Genomic DNA, 15,568 nt, shown 5'->3' on the forward strand with positions numbered 1-15,568 from the left:
TCTTTTCTCAAGCAACATATCGCTCCACGATTGACTTCCTCTCAAGAAAACCTCCGCTCCAGCAAAATGGTGATATATCTCAGTGTGGATGTTAAATGGCATGGAATAGTTAGAATATTAGAATATTCCACTCAAAATCGGTGAAATATTTCACTCTATTGGCATGGAATAGAATCAGCTAATCGAGTAGAATATTCCAACATTTCAACTAATAACTTACTGTCGTCGTCGTCGTCGTCGTCGTCGTCGTCGTCGTCGTCGTAGTTTAAAGTATTAGCTAGGGTTAACCGAGCAGCAACTTTAAGGCAATTTAGCACTCGTAGGAGACTAGTGGTTGCCGTGCCAAAAATCCTCGCTTAGGTCATGCGAATTCTGACGCGTTTAATTAGCTAGATCTAATCTCGGAGATCAGATCGGAAGCTCCGATTAGTCTAGCTACGCGAAGCGACGCGTCGAGTTCGTGTCGGATACTAGCTATCTTTTCCTCGCGAGACTTCCTCTCCTCCTTCCTATACTAACTACCCTAACTATTTCTCGACTCTCTTAAATTAACCGCTAAGTCTCTAGTTACTTTCCTATTACATTTAGCACGTTAAAGAACCCTAACACTAACCTTTATACTATGTATTCCTCTGCTAGTTAAGACACTAACTACCTAGAATTATAGAGCTAGCTATACGTCTAATGTCTCGATAGGTAGCTCCTTCGCGCGGCTAAATAGAGTACGCTCTACGTATACGCTACTCGTAATAAGAGGGTTAGAGTACCTAAAGCTAAATACTAGAACTTAGAGGGTTATATAGAGAGCATCTTCGTTAAAGATTAAGTCTCTAAAGCCTCTAAAGCCTCTAAATCTAATACTAATACGGACTAACCTCTAATACCGATACCTCGACCCTCGAAGTAATAACGTACGACTACCGCTACGCCTCCCTCTCCTTCTCTTACTCCGTCCCTTACTTCTAACGATACTATTAATAAACTAGAGCCTATATATTAACGCCCTTGTAAAGTTACTATTACCCGTAGCAATTTAGAGCAGCTCTAGGCCTATATAAGAGCTCGTCGCGCTAGCAAACTAGAGCGCGAGGGTAAGAAGAAGGTCTAGTATTGCTATTATAAGAATAAGGACTATCCTTATAGGTACTCGACTACTAACTACGAGAATATTAGGTTACATCTTAGAAATAAGCACGTATAGAACCCTATTAGATCGCTTCTACGCATCGTATTAGTAGCAGTTCCTCGAGCCTCTTACCTTCTTAATAATATTAATAGAGCTACTTTAAATAAGCGCCTAATCGACTATATTACCTTAAGTAATATCCCCTTCTGTACTACTAGTAATAAGAAGCTCTATACCTTACTTAATAAGGTGTTTCCTAGCGTATCTAAGCTACTAATTAAGACGTATTACTTAGTAGCTAGGCATATTAAAAAATAATACGATTTCTATAAGGATTAGCTTAAGGCTCTACTCGCAACCTTACGGTTAGTAATCTACTTTACTTACGATGCTTAGACTACGAACTACGGTAGTTATAAGCTACTTAGTATTATAGCTTAGTTTGTCGCACTAGATAGTATGTTAAGTAAGGCTCTACTCGCTCTATACGAACTACCTGTCGGTTATGCTAGTAAGCACTACGTACCTCTATTCTTTTAGACTATTGTCGACTATAATATCGAGCAAAGGATTAGCTATATTACCTCTAATAATGCTACCTATAACGACACTATAATGAAGCACCTTACTACCTTATTTTGCGAGCGCTTATTAGTCGACTAGGACCCTATTTAGCATAGAACTCGGCGATGCTTCGGCTATTAGATTAATCTAGCTAGTTAAGCGTTTATGTCTACGAGCTTAGAGGAAGCTATTACTACTATAATTGCTAAGAGCTAGGACCTATTAGAGGCCATTGCTAAAATTAGCTAGGGCACTAGAATTGCTAACTATAAGGCTATCAACTACCTTTGCAAGTTCTTTAAGTAGGTTATAAAGTTAGCTCGTCGTTGTCGTAAGTTTAAAGTAACTACTAGCCTCGCACCTATACTTAATAATACGACGAGGTAGAACAGCTAGCTAGCTATAATTAAGCGAGGGCTTAGATGCCAAGTAACTATACGCTCTATATAGCACGCTAATAAGAACATAGAACAAACTACCTTAAAATAACGCTATTAGCAGTTCCTTAAGGCCCTCGTCAAGTTTATAGAGCCTCTATAATAAGTTACTAAGTTATGCAAAGGCGACGATGCAACTCTTAACTAAGTAAGAATCCCCGACCTAAAATTTGGCCATATCCTTACTAAAATCTGCAATAATTTAGGCACTAACATTTTTATAGGTCCTAATGTCGATAGATTTTCTTAGAAAGCATTATAACTAGTCTATCGTCCGCTATAGCTTAGATCTAGTCCTTACTACTACTATACGCACTAGTCGCTTTACTCTTAATAAGTAGTAGGCCATTAACAACTATACGCTAGCGTATACCGCTACCCTCCTCCTCTATCTAACCTTCCGCGAAGCTTATATTATAACGCATTAGCCTTAGTTATAGCGAGCTCTAGCTATTGCTGCCGCTCGCGCTCTCTAGTTAGCGAGCTATAAGGATAAGATTAAACCCCTCTAAATAGGGTTATTATAAGAGGAGGAACAACTAAGCAAGCTAGCTATGTAGCAGGCTTCTATATAGTATATAACATTAGTTTAGGTTTATAAGGAGTTTGTCTACTTTACGAAGTTACTACTAGTGCTAACGAAGGACCCTATTAAGTAGTAGCTTAAACCGACGTAACAATAGAACTATCCTAACCTCTCGCATATGGCTATTAACGTACTCTCTATTAATCTAATGTCTGCTAAGTTAGAGACTCGGAGGGTGTTTAGTAGCTATAGAAGGACCCTCTTATAGGACCGAGCTTAGCTCTCTACCGCTAACCTTAGCTATATCGAGTGTCTTAAGAACTGGCAGAAGAACCTCTACTTTAAAAGGGTCGAGTTCGCGGTCGAGGAGGTGTCAGAACAGGAAGCCATATAACAGGAAGCTATACAGGAGGAGGAAGGACAGGGTCACAGCGACGACGACGACGAGGGTGGAATTGGCATCATTCCATTGATTACATAGCATAGAATAGAATAATTAGTCAGCAAGGTGGAATGGCATGGAATAGAGGCCAGATTTCAAAGATTCCATGTAACATCCACACTGATATATCTTCGATACCTTCGTGTTGCTCAGCAACATCTTTCGGCCATCAATCGTTCTTTCTCAATAGTTAGCACAATCATCTCCCGCATCTTCTGCTCTCATCCTCGTTGGGAGCATGCTCGTGGTATCTTGAACACATCCCCTTCAACCATGGCTTACAAGCTCCAACGTCTCCTCCAATGCTAGACACCCTGCCAGCATGTGCACATCCACTGCAGAATGCCCTGTCGCAAACCTCGCACTTCTCACTACTGAGCCCTGGCTTGAGCAGTTCTCTGCAAGACTCACACGCTTTCGTCGTTTGCCAGCTGTTAGGTCGCCACGGTAGAAACGAGTGTCTGTCCAGCGACTCGAGTCCTGGTCTCTTGAGCTTGACAACCAACTCCCGAAGGAACCGGGGGTGCCATTCGTCTTTGTGGCTCTCGAGCAACTTGTCTGTCTTCTTGTATGCGAAAAGGTCGAGTATCAGCTTGCGCATCGGGGCATTGTCACGGACCGTATCGTAAAGAATCCATGTGTCGGACGGTGTAGGAACCGAGTTGGTGCTCTCAGAGAGTCGTGCTATCGTGTCAACGATGTGATTGCAGAGCGCAGTTGTCATGAGCTTGTCCGCAAGCGCGTATAGATCGAGCAGCAAGAAATACTTGGGTGACCCTGCTGTGTTGCGCAAATCACCGTCCGTATGGGTCATTGGGTGCTGTACAGGTGACGTGTGACCCGGCGCAACCAGCATAGCATGCATGCGTTGATGTCTTGGTTCGGTGTGGCAGTTTCCAGGCGTAGGAGTGGTCAGAGAGCCCGTGTACAGCCACCATAGAAACCACTCGAAGGTTTCTGGCTTCTCTTCAGGCAAATGCACTGTTTGATCGAGGCCCTCGGCGAATGCGCCGTTCAACGCGGCCGAGAAGAACGGTGACTCGGCAGTCAGAAGGTCTTTGTGGATGGTGTAAGTCGTCTGCCCTTGGCCTCGTGAAAGCGAGTCTGGTGCATGCTGTCCACCAACCACAATCGTTGCGACATCACGGAAGCTCTTGAAGTTCGTTCGAATGTTGCCGCGCGCTGTAGGATGGATGGGTGTAGGCGCATATCGTACTCCATTTCCACGTAAAGGTGTATCCACCTGCACGGGTGTACAAGGATCGGAGGAAGTCGTCATTGCTTTTGTGTTGTGTTTGATCCTATATTGGTGTTGAGGTGTTGAATGTTGGTGTGCCCTTAAAGCAACCAAAGAAGTAGACAGGAAAAATCTCTGCCAGGTGATGGCAGGTGTCAGTTGAGAAGGTAGGTAAAACAAACGAGTGTGAGGTGCCGTCCGAATGCCAACGCCAGCAAACCCGAAACACAGGATGTGATATCAGGAGTGTGATATGTTGAGCAAACGACCAGGCAGATCCCGCACGTGAGAGACTCCTTTAAATCAATCACAAATGATGCTCATGACTTACCGTCGCATGCGTTGTGTGCTTTGTCCACCACAGATCATGTTTGCTGAATTGTCCGAAAGCGGAAATTTCTTGAGAATCGCCTCAAGCTTCTGGCCAGGCGTCGCGACGAAAGTGTCTGTTCGAAGATGAATCGAACAAGCTTCTTCTCAAGGTTAATATCTCGCACTGGTACATTTATGTCAATATCTGAAGACTTGCTCATCATCATCGATCATGTTCAAAATCTTGTATTACGGGCATCCTATCACAAATCACCGTGCGATGTTGGAAAACCGGGTGCTAGGTGAACAATGGCTTGTGGCATTGGAATGTGTCGTACCTGCTTCTCCTTCTTGCGGCACTCCGAATCTGGCCAACAGCGTGCCTCTACTAAAAATACATTCCAAGTCTGCCTTTTGACTGGTCCTTTCGTCAACTTTTTCATGCCAAATCCGCTCCTACTGACGGATGCGGTTTGGTGGTCATTTCGCCGGAAAAATGGTTTCGTTTCGCATTTACTTTTGACCCGCCTGAACCTGGCCTGTTAATCGTGTTAGTCGGCTCTCTCGAATATTGCACAAATTTTGGGTTACTGACCAAGACGAGAATAGAGCATGAAGAGCGCCATTTGGTTGCACTCCTGTGTACCAGTGACGGTAACAAGACGCTCATTGCTGTTGTCTTGAGGCTCATTAATCTTGATGACACTTCCACTGAGCTGGCGTATCTCGTTGATCTTTGCACCGCCCTTTCCGATGATAGCGCCGACCATGTCGTTGGGGATGAAGATCTGTTGAGTTAGAGGCTGGCCGGGTACCATGCCTTGCATGGGCTGCTGAGGGGGACCTGCGTGTGCGGCAGTTGCAGCAGCAGCGGGCTGAGCAGGGTAAGCAGCGGCGTGAGGAGCCGGAGCGTGAGGGCCTGCGCCGATGTACGGCTGTCTGGGCGATGCAGCAGGGTAGTGAACAGGTGCTTGAGGGTGCACGGGAGTAGGTGCGCCGCCGTAAGGGTGTTGTTGCTGCATGCCATAGCCAGCAGGAGGGGCACCACGCTGGGGAGGAGGCTGGCGACGGAAGTGGTCTGGAGGTCCCCATTGTCCACCAGCTGGCTGAGGAACATAAGGAACAACTTGCATACCTCCGGGGACAACACCGGCGGGAGCACCACTGCGAGTAGCGTATGCTGAAGCTGCAGGACCACCGAAACGCTCGGAGAGCTGCTCAACGAGGGTGCTACCAACGTAATAAGTCGCAATGTGGACAGCGTCAGCCACACCCAAAACAACGAGCGAACGTTCAGTCGACAGAGGCAGGCAAGAGTCGGATGCATTCAAGCGAGCGCCAGAGGCTTCCTGAATCTCACGGATTCTGACACCTCCCTTGCCGATGATGGAACCGATGAGGATGTGCGGGATGAGAAGACGGAGGGGGTAAGTCTTGGACTGGGGAGTCGAGGGCGCTTCAAGAGGCTCGTTGTTTAGTGTGCGGATGATGAGACCGAAGGCCTAGCAGTGTGTTAGTCATGGTTCAATAAACAATCTAAAACCAACGTTACCTTTGCAACAGCATCGACGAGGCCGCTAACGGTCAAGACACGTTCAACAGCGCCGCGCGAATAATCACTGACGGTACACTTAGCTCCGCTCATGCGACGGATTTGAGTAACATTCTCTCCACCCTTTCCGATCACGGTAGCAGCTTCGGCACTAGAGATGATAGCTCTGATGTGCAGCCAGTTGCTCTCATCCTGCTGTTGTGTAGAGTACTGATCTTGACCACCAGCTGATGCGCCGTTAGCGGCAGTGGATTGGACGGGCTGGGTCTCGAGCACTTGAGTAGCCGAAGGCATTCCAGCTGGGGGAGCATCAAGCACGACCGTGTCTGCGTGGGAATCCGAAGGGCCTTCGTTTGATTCATCGTCTGCGGTAGCGGCAGTGGGAGCCAAGGGCTCTGGGTCGGACTTGACATCGGCGGCGGAAGGCGAGGCGGGAGCGGCCTCGTGAATGGGAGCCTCGTCCTTGACTACCTTGTCAAGGGCAGGTCTCTTGGCGTCGGGCTGGTCGGTAGGGCCGTTGGGCGAGGAAGGCTCCTCGAGGGGGCGCTTTTGCGAAGGCGCAGTTGCGGGGACTGGAGAGGCCGACATGTTTGCTGAAGAATCAAGCGTGTACAACAACAGTCACGCTACGACGAGTGGATGCGGGAATCTTCTGTATAGCTCCTTATATTCGCGGCTTTTACGTACACTTGGGGGAGTGTGCTGGAGTCCAAGGAAAACGTGATCGGGATGGACGGGGCGGAGGGCGCTCGAGATGGGGATCGTGCAGAGATGGTGGTGCTGATATGAGAAGCGGAAAATGGTGGTGGTGCTGGTGAGTACGGGTGATAAAAGTGCTCGGAAGAGATATCGGCTAGTCAAAGATGACAGTAGCTGTTATCTGGATGTCTGGTGCTGCGAGTTTCTGGCGAAAGGCTGTGGGCAGGTGCAGCGAGTATAACAACACTCTGGTGGGTGGTGTAGTGAAGGACGCGCCCTGAGAACAACTGGGGAACCCCTTGCGCAACTGAACGGACAGAGAGTGTGAGAAAAGGTCCTGCCAAACCTGTATGCTGCGATCGAAGCTGGGTCGATGGCGATGGGTTTGATAGACGATGATACGTAAAGGAGTCGAAGATGGAGGTGCGACGACGAACGAACCAGGGCAATGGCGAATGACAGCTCGCTTGAATCTAGCTCTTGGCGCTCCGACCACGCGCGTAACAAACTCCCTTGCGACTTTGCGCCCTCACTGCTCGACAACCATACGCCAATCAAATGTGTCCTTCGAGGTAGTACAAGATTGTTCAATTGTCAAGGCTATCCATCTTGTACAGCACAAACGTTGTACTCCAGGGTGCCGATCTGAGAGTTACCTGTTGGACCAGATCACAGGAACAATCTCACTGCGCCTTGAGGATACCACAGCGCCACATTTGTACTACCCGTTGTACTATCCATTGTACTATCCAGCTTTCCCAGTTCTCAACCAGATGCCAATCTGGAGATTACCATGCTGTAGGTCTCTCAGGGAATCTCTCTTCCGGGTGTACAACTTTCGAAGACTGTTGTACTCGATCAACTGCACTGTTGTACAAGGCCCGAAGAAGTATATGCGAATTGTCGCTAGTGACTACCTATATGTAAAGTCGCTTGTAAACTGTCGGAAAGGTGGACGGCATTTGTGCTGCGGAGTAGCAGCCAATAACAAGCTGCAATACCGACCTGACGCAACAAGCAACTGATGATTCGAGATGTTGTGCATAAATCAACTGATGGCAATTGGATCGTCGGGTGGAATATGTAGGAGTCTCGAGATATCGCGAGACTTGGCATAGGGAATCTCCTGATATTCACCATCATCACGAGCACAACTATGCTGAAACCGGTAAGAAACCATGACCGAGAAAATGATATATCAAGGAGTGCTCCTACAAGTGACCCAAAAGTATACTCTTTGAATATTGCAAACATCATTAAAGCAAGACACACACGCAACAGGACATGGCAGCAGATATTGGCCTTTGGCAGATTGTTCACGGAACAAAGAAACAGAAGACAGAGCACAAGAGGGACTGCATCTCAGCGCTCTGGTCCGAGTACAAACGTGAGCCTCTTCAAAGAAACTCTGAAGCAATAGACTGACCAAACCAAGGCGAAAAGTCGGACAGGGTGCTGGGTCACATAGTTGGCGAGATAGCTGCTCAGAGTCCGACCGAGCAAGAGCAACTTCGTCGACCGTCTTTGACAAGAATGCCAGCTATGTGTCGTAACAACTCGATCGACTCAAGCATTGACTCGGAAGCTGCAGCAAAAGCATCGGTGGTCGTACCTTCTCCAGCAACAGGAGATGAACAGCCCAGAAGAAAGAGTTGGTGGAGACGATCATCGTCTAGTCCACAAGACATGGAGAACTTCATCCACATGGCATTCGCAGTGTCCTGAGAACTGGCTCGGTGGCTCGAATTATGACATTGATGATAACGATTTCATTGAGACGGAACTTTGGGTGAAACGGGCGACATGATAGGTGTTGGCTGGATTGGGTCTCGGATAGCATAGTGCAGCTCTCACAAACAATGACAGACGATTTTGCGGAACGTGTGAAAGTTGCAATTCGCTGTGGTTTGAGTCATTGTGAAAGTGTTGGTAGAAGGTTCGGGATTGTTGTAAAAGTCTCACTCTCACCCTTGTGAAAGTGGTCAGAGCGCAGGAACGTCACAACGTCGGGGCTGAATTGAATTATTGTCAATCGTCAAGTTACACTTCCCGAGTATCACATACCAGCTGGAGCCAGTGTTGCCGTCTACTTTTACAATCTGAGGTGATTCAGTTCATCTTAGCCCACGCAACTCGGATCTTTGCCTGCCTACCCGCCGCCTCGCCATCGCATACGCCGCTCTCGCAGATTCATCGACAAACAAGTTATTGCAGCCCGTGGCTTTGATTAGTACCATGGCTCAACCCACCCAACTCGCATGTACGCACCCTCCTTCTGGAACAAGAGATGGTCACGAAACTAATGCGACACAGATCGCACGGCTAAGGGCGTTGGCATCCTGAATGCCGCGCCTGCATATGAAGCGCTCCCAGGCTTCACGCGGCCAGAGGGCAACCTCCGCTGCTGTGTCTACTCGCCCGACGGCCGCTTCTTCGCCTGGGCCTCCCCCGACCAGTATGTCGGACATGTCCTTCCATTGCCGTCTCTCTTTACTGACTGATCGTCAGGGTGACAGTTGTCGACGCGGCTCAAGGCCACACAATCACCACTCTGCCCACCCAGAACGTCTTCGAGCTGGGCTTCTCTCCCCTCGGCACTTACATCATCACCTGGCAGAGACCCACCAAGGACGAGAACGGTGATGCCGTCAAGAACCTCAAGGTCTGGCGTACCGTTGACGACGAGGCCACCCGCCAAGTTGTTGGCCAATTCGTGCAGAAGAACCAGACTGGCTGGAACTTGCAATACACTCTCGATGAGGAGTTCTGTGCTCGCGCCGTCACCAACGAGGTGCACTTCTACAAGACGTCCGACTTGAGTACCGTCCACAACAAGCTGCGCGTCGAGGGTGTCCAAGACTTTGCTCTGTCCAAGGGTCGCAATGCCAACATTGCTGTCTTCGTGCCTGAGCGCAAGGGCATGCCTGCCCAGGTCAAGGTCTTCAACGTCCCCCATTTTACCTCGCCTGTCTCGCAAAAGACTTTCTTCAAGGCCGACAAGGTCCAGCTCAAGTGGAACAACGAGGGCACCAGCTTGATCGTCCTGGCCCAGACCGATGTCGACAAGACCAACAAGAGTTACTACGGCGAGACCAACATGTACATCCTTAGCTCCAGCGGTGCCTTTGACTCGCGCATCACTCTGGGTATGCCTAACTCCTCTAGTTTGGTTACTTGAACATATCGCTAACCTATATTCTAGACAAGGATGGCCCGATCCACGATGTCTCCTGGTCGCCCAACTCCAAGGAATTTGGTGTCGTCTATGGTTACATGCCTGCAAAGACGACCATCTTCAACCAGCGTGCTGTCGCTCAGCACAGCTTCAGTCTGGGTCCTCGCAACACTATTATTTTCTCCCCTCACGGTCGCTTTGTCATTGTCGCTGGTTTCGGCAACTTGGCTGGTACCATGGACATCTACGATATGGAGAAGAACTACCAGAAGGTTTCAACCATCGAAGCTAGTAACGCTAGCATCTGCGAGTGGTCTCCTGACGGCCAGCACATTCTGACCGCCACTACCAGCCCTCGTCTGCGTGTCGACAACGGTATCCGCATGTGGCATGTTTCGGGTTCATTCCTGTATAACGAGGAGATGAGCGAGCTGTACCACGTCACCTGGCGTCCCGAGCCCATCGAGAAGCACCCTCTTGGAAACCCTCTTGCAAACGTTCCTGCTCCTCACTCGTCGGCCGCTGCTCATCTCGCTACCAAGAAGGCTCCTTCCAAGCCTGTTGGTGCTTACAGACCCCCTGGTGCTCGCGGATCTTCCACTCCTCTGCACTTCAAGCGTGAGGATGAGGGTGGTGCTGCCTTCATCAACCAAGGCATTTCTTCCGCTAACATCGGTGCCAATGGCTTTGGATCTCGCCCTAGGAAACGTGAGGTTCCTGGTGCCGAGACTACCGACTCCTCCACGCCTGGTGCCGCTCCCGGCGGTGGCGTTAGCTTGGCTGGCGCTGATGGCGACGAGAACCTTAGCAAGGCTGCTCTCAAGAACAAGAAGAAGAGAGAGGCAAAGAAGGCCAAGGAGGCAGAGGCCAAGGCTTCCGGTCTTGCGCCCGAGGCCAACGGTGATGGTCAGCAGCGCAGAGAGCGCAGCAGATCAAAGTCTGGCCAACACGGTCCCGTCCGCGGTCAATCCCACCGTGGCGATGCCCCTGCCACTCCCGCCAAGCAAGCACCCGCTGCCCCTGCACCCGCCCCTGAGGTCACCGTCAGCAGCCCCGCTGTCGAGTCCACCCAAGACAAGAAGATCCGCGCTCTGTTGAAGAAGCTTCGCGCCATCGACGACCTCAAGATGCGTCAGGCCGGAGGCGAGAAACTCGAAAACACCCAGGTATCCAAGATCTCGACCGAGGAGGGTGTCCGCAAGGAGCTTTCTGCTCTTGGCTACAATGAGTAGAATTGTTCGTGAAGCGAACGCGGAAGAAAAAAGTCAGAAAGATCTTATACACAGAGTATAAAATACAAAAGTCCGATAACTTTTCTAGTGAGCCATAAAGAAAAAGAAAAAAGTTTAGATTTTTGTTCATGATGGAAATGCGAAAAATGATCTCTGCCCTTCCTTCTATTGTATTGTGCGAGCGTGTGATATGCTTTGATGTTGACAGTCAAATTTAGCTCTCAGCACTGCTGATGACAGATTGTATCATCGACTATAATGCACATCACTTGTATCGTCACTACAAATGATCATAGCACATCGAGGAATAATTCTTGTTCCAAATCTACTTGTGGTTATCTAATCGAACATTGAGCTAATCCAAGGCTTCCACCACGACTCTACACCTTCAGGGTAATTCCAACCAGTCCAGTTGTAGTTGCCCAGCGCCCAAGTATCACCAACACCCTGCCCACCACTGCGAATCCTATAGCTTCCAGCCAAACTCCACATAGCCCAAGAAACATTATTCTGCACCGTGAAATCCTTCAAACAATTCATCAAAGTGTTATTCAGCAGCGTGACATCCTGCGCAGCTCCGAATTCTGAAATGATAACAGGAGTATTTCTGACAGCAGGATGGCAGTTTTGAGTGATGTTGCAAGCGGGTGGTGGGGCCATTCCGATTGCGTTGAAACCGGCATTATACAGTTCTGCGAAGACGATGGGGCAGGATCCCGTGTCGAGGTCTTCGGACATGCTGTATAGGTGGAGTTCGTAGACTACTTTGTTGGCCCAGGGGTGGCTGGCTAGATCGAAGATGATGGGTTCTCTGCGGAGGCCGTCGCGGATGGCATCGCATTTGTAGCAGGGTGCGGTGTTGAGGTTTTTGCCTTGGATTAGGGCGGAGAGATCTTGATCGTATTGCATTCCTGACCATGTTACCAACAGGTCTGGGTTGGATTCGTGGATGGCGTCGGTGGCTGCTGTGTAGTTGCCTACCAGCGTTACCCAGTTGTAGCCGAGGGTGGAAGTGGGAGCAGTCTCGTTGATGGCACGGCGGAGTTCGTTGCGCAGCGACATGGAGACGACATTGTTGTGCTTTGTGGCCCATTGGGCTACGTGTTGGAGACCGCGCTTCCAGTTTGCGACGGGGAAGTTGTAGTCGTCGAACCAGGCGTTACCATCTGTGTTGTTGCAGCACCATTGTGCTTTACCGACGTGTACGTCGGGGTGGATGAAGATGTTCTTGGACTGGGCGACTTGAGCAATGTGGTCCCAGATCTCGAAGCGGGTGGTGTCTTTGTTGAAAGTAGGGTTCTTAGCAATGATTTCGTTGGTCACCTTGGTGCTGTTCTCATGTTAGTATAATTCTTAGTGTTTGGGTTCGGTATGACTTACCCATTCTCATAGCCCAGGCCATTGATCATAGCAATTTCCAAACCCACGTCGGAGCCATTTCTCTCGTAGATTTGGTCCACCATCTCAATGGCATATGTCAGGCGGATGAAGTTGAACCCTACACTCTCGACTTGAGACAGAATATCCTCGATAGATGCCCACTCAAGGCCTTCAGGAACCATGGTCTCGCCGCTGCCAGGCCAGTTGACTCCAGCAAAGGTTTGGGCCTCGCCTTTAGTGTTGACAATGTCGCGACCCTGAGTGCTGAAAGGTCCATATGGCCACGATCCCGAAGTATTTGTCGATTCTTGACGTCCATAGACAAAAGACGAAACTCCATCTCTTTCCGGCAACAATGCACCAGATACTTCTACACAGAATGTAGACACACCAGCAATTGCGGCGAGCGGATTGATAGAGAAAAACATTATTGCTAATCGCCCCTCCTTGACTTCAATCGACCTACCATGAAGGGGAATTCACTCTATACTTATACCTACAATCTCTTCGCCTGATATCTCGTGTTCACCTTGCTCCTCATCCACCCTCGTCGGCCAAATTGTCTATACCCCTCATTGTATATTAGCCGGGCGCGACGATCTGCATCCTCCAAAGGGCTTGGCTGGACAGCACTTTTTGCAGCGTCGCAGTGGGAAAACAAGGGAAGGTTTCAAATTCTTGGTGGCTGAGCCGATGATGCTGTGGTATGAAGCAAGGTTTGATCTCGGTAAGAAATCACCCGTTGGTGCCATGTGGGGTGCAGATGGGGAAAGCTTCTCGGATGTGGAGGGGATCGTCTTCCGAGGTGGTTGGTATTGTGGTCAGTTCACGAAATGATAGAGTAATCAAGCAGCTAATTGACCGAATCATGGGCACTTTCGTGTGCTGAACTTTGCATATAGCTGTAGAAATACACAAACATTTCTGGAAGGAGAGCTAGGTCCAAAGGGAGGATCCAAAAACCATTGCTCTCCGTGGACAATTGTGCCAATCTCAAATACACTGTGCATTTCTACAGGCCAGACGACTCCACGTGTCCTCGTAGGAGATAAACGGAAGGTGTCATAAACATTGTACATATACAGCATAAGCGAATCGAACATTAGACTCGGAATCTATCAGACGGCGATCCTTTGTCCCATACTGCTCAGAGGCAGCTCATCAACCACCAATCCGTTAAGACCTTGACCTGCAACTTGCGGTGTCCTGACAAGTCTATCTGCCATACGATCGGGCATAAGCTCGGGAGTCACGGCTCTCATCTCTGGCGTCCTAGGAAGTCTGTCCGACATGCGGTCTGGTACGAGCTCGGGAGTGATTGGTCGTTGGACAGGGGTGTTAACAGAAAGTTTTGCGAATGCAGGAGATGCCGAAGGAGGTAATCTGTCTGACATTTTCTCCAAGACAGGCTCAGGTGTTACTGGTCGTTGTGTGTCTGCTTTGGTATTTTGCACTGACAGAGTCTTGCTCGTGTTGTTGAACGATGTGGGCGATGTAGGTGTGGAGCTTGATGTAATCACGAAAGGAGAAGATGATTTCGGAGAGCGAGGACTGTCAAGCTTCTCAATGATTGAGTCACGCTTCGAAGTGGTGATGCTGATGTCCGGCAGGGTCTGAGTGAAGCCTTGTGTTGATGCGACTTGCTCAATGGACTTGAAGTACTATTCAAGAACCATCAGTATCGTGTTGGAGTGCAGCAGAGTTGGTTGACTTACCTTGACCGTCTTGACTTGCAACTCTAGTGTGGCATCATCATCGGCGACAATCATAGCGTGAGGATGTAGCTGTAGACTCGACAAAGTCCACATGTGGTTGACGCCTCCTTCAATACACTTCTGGAGAGCCAGGGCCTTGTGTGAGCCAGTGATGATGATGACGACCTCTCTTGCATCCAGGACTGTCTGTACACCGACAGTCAAGGCCATACGAGGTACCTTGGCGATGTCGTTGCCGAAGAACCTCGAGTTTGCCACGATAGTATCATAGGCAAGCGTCTTAACCCTAGTACGAGATGCAAGACTTGACCCGGGTTCGTTGAAGGCAATGTGACCATCGGGACCAATACCGCCAAGGAAGAGCTCAATGCCACCTGCGCGCTTGATCTTCTCCTCATAGGCAATACATTCAGCCTCGAGATCATGTGCGTTGCCGTTCAGGATGTTGATGTTTGATGGCAAGATGTCGACATGCGAGAAGAAGTGTCTGTACATAAAGCTGTGGTAGGACTCTGGGTGCTCGCGAGGGAGGCCGACATATTCGTCCTATGGTAAAACGATTAGCTCCATATTGGTTGGTCGTCGATGTAGTACATCAAAGGCAAGAGCCTACTTACCATGTTAAAGGTTACTACATCGCGGAAAGAAATGTCGCCATTCTTGTGACGCCTAACCAAATTCTTGTACACACCCTCAGGCGAACTGCCTGTGGGAAGACCAAGCACAAAAGGTTTGCTTGGGGTCGGACCAAAAGCCTTGATGCGATCTAAGAGGCTTAGTATATGTGTAAACGATCGGTATAGGCCGTAACGAACCAATGATGTAGTTTGCGATGAACGCAGATGCAGTATCCTTATCGTCGCGAATGATGAGACGCCTGTGATGGGGGCATGAGTTTTGTTATTTTCGATGCTTGCAGGGAGCACTCACATTTTGTATATCGTTTGCTCAAATATGGGAAGCAGCGGGGTTTCTTGTTCTTTCGATGAGGCAGTCTTTTCAGGAAGTTGACGAGAAATGAGGGCAAGAGGGAGGACAAGAGAATATATCGAAGCAAAAGAAACTTCTCTAGCGACCTACCTCCAGCATCGGAGAATGATTCCCCACTGACACATGTCAAGCTGGTTCAATATCACTGGCCCACGAAGTGTCACGGTTCCATTGTCCCCAG

The 15,568-nt window shown here is 49.2% G+C and overlaps 5 protein-coding genes across 5 annotated transcripts; 1 reads left to right on the forward strand and 4 right to left on the reverse strand.

Annotated features, from left to right (window-relative positions):
* Positions 1-3,294: 3,294 nt before the first annotated feature.
* M438DRAFT_375744 (uncharacterized protein) lies at positions 3,295-5,087 on the reverse strand (the record flags this gene model as incomplete). The annotated part of the gene is made up of 2 exons (XM_029908605.1): positions 3,295-4,338; positions 4,983-5,087. 2 exons carry the CDS (start codon positions 5,085-5,087, stop codon positions 3,295-3,297), a joined length of 1,149 nt encoding a protein of 382 aa, XP_029758864.1.
* A 144-nt stretch (positions 5,088-5,231) lies between these two features.
* On the reverse strand, positions 5,232-6,784 carry M438DRAFT_375745 (uncharacterized protein; the record flags this gene model as incomplete). The annotated part of the gene is made up of 2 exons (XM_029908606.1): positions 5,232-6,146; positions 6,197-6,784. The coding sequence occupies 2 exons, from the start codon at positions 6,782-6,784 to the stop codon at positions 5,232-5,234; spliced, it is 1,503 nt and encodes a 500-aa protein (XP_029758865.1).
* A 2,182-nt stretch (positions 6,785-8,966) lies between these two features.
* Positions 8,967-11,742, forward strand: M438DRAFT_321816 (translation initiation factor eIF-2A). Its single transcript, XM_029902936.1, has 4 exons — positions 8,967-9,155; positions 9,209-9,350; positions 9,404-10,041; positions 10,098-11,742. Exons 1-4 carry the CDS (start codon positions 9,131-9,133, stop codon positions 11,300-11,302), a joined length of 2,010 nt encoding a protein of 669 aa, XP_029758866.1. The 5' UTR covers positions 8,967-9,130; the 3' UTR covers positions 11,303-11,742.
* Positions 11,642-13,110, reverse strand: M438DRAFT_375747 (Exo-beta-1,3-glucanase; the record flags this gene model as incomplete). The annotated part of the gene is made up of 3 exons (XM_029908607.1): positions 11,642-12,632; positions 12,683-12,989; positions 13,074-13,110. The coding sequence occupies 3 exons, from the start codon at positions 13,108-13,110 to the stop codon at positions 11,642-11,644; spliced, it is 1,335 nt and encodes a 444-aa protein (XP_029758867.1).
* A 639-nt stretch (positions 13,111-13,749) lies between these two features.
* Positions 13,750-15,403, reverse strand: M438DRAFT_299851 (glucosamine-6-phosphate isomerase). Its single transcript, XM_029902046.1, has 5 exons — positions 15,328-15,403; positions 15,213-15,274; positions 15,015-15,163; positions 14,398-14,943; positions 13,750-14,343 (listed from the first exon to the last, which is right to left on the reverse strand). Coding segments are annotated over exons 1-5 (1,302 nt in total). The 5' UTR covers positions 15,330-15,403; the 3' UTR covers positions 13,750-13,800.
* Positions 15,404-15,568: the final 165 nt, after the last annotated feature.

Source organism: Aureobasidium pullulans (genome assembly GCF_000721785.1).
Source record: "Aureobasidium pullulans EXF-150 unplaced genomic scaffold scaffold_13, whole genome shotgun sequence".
In the NCBI taxonomy this organism is placed as follows: Eukaryota; Fungi; Ascomycota; class Dothideomycetes; order Dothideales; family Saccotheciaceae; genus Aureobasidium; species Aureobasidium pullulans.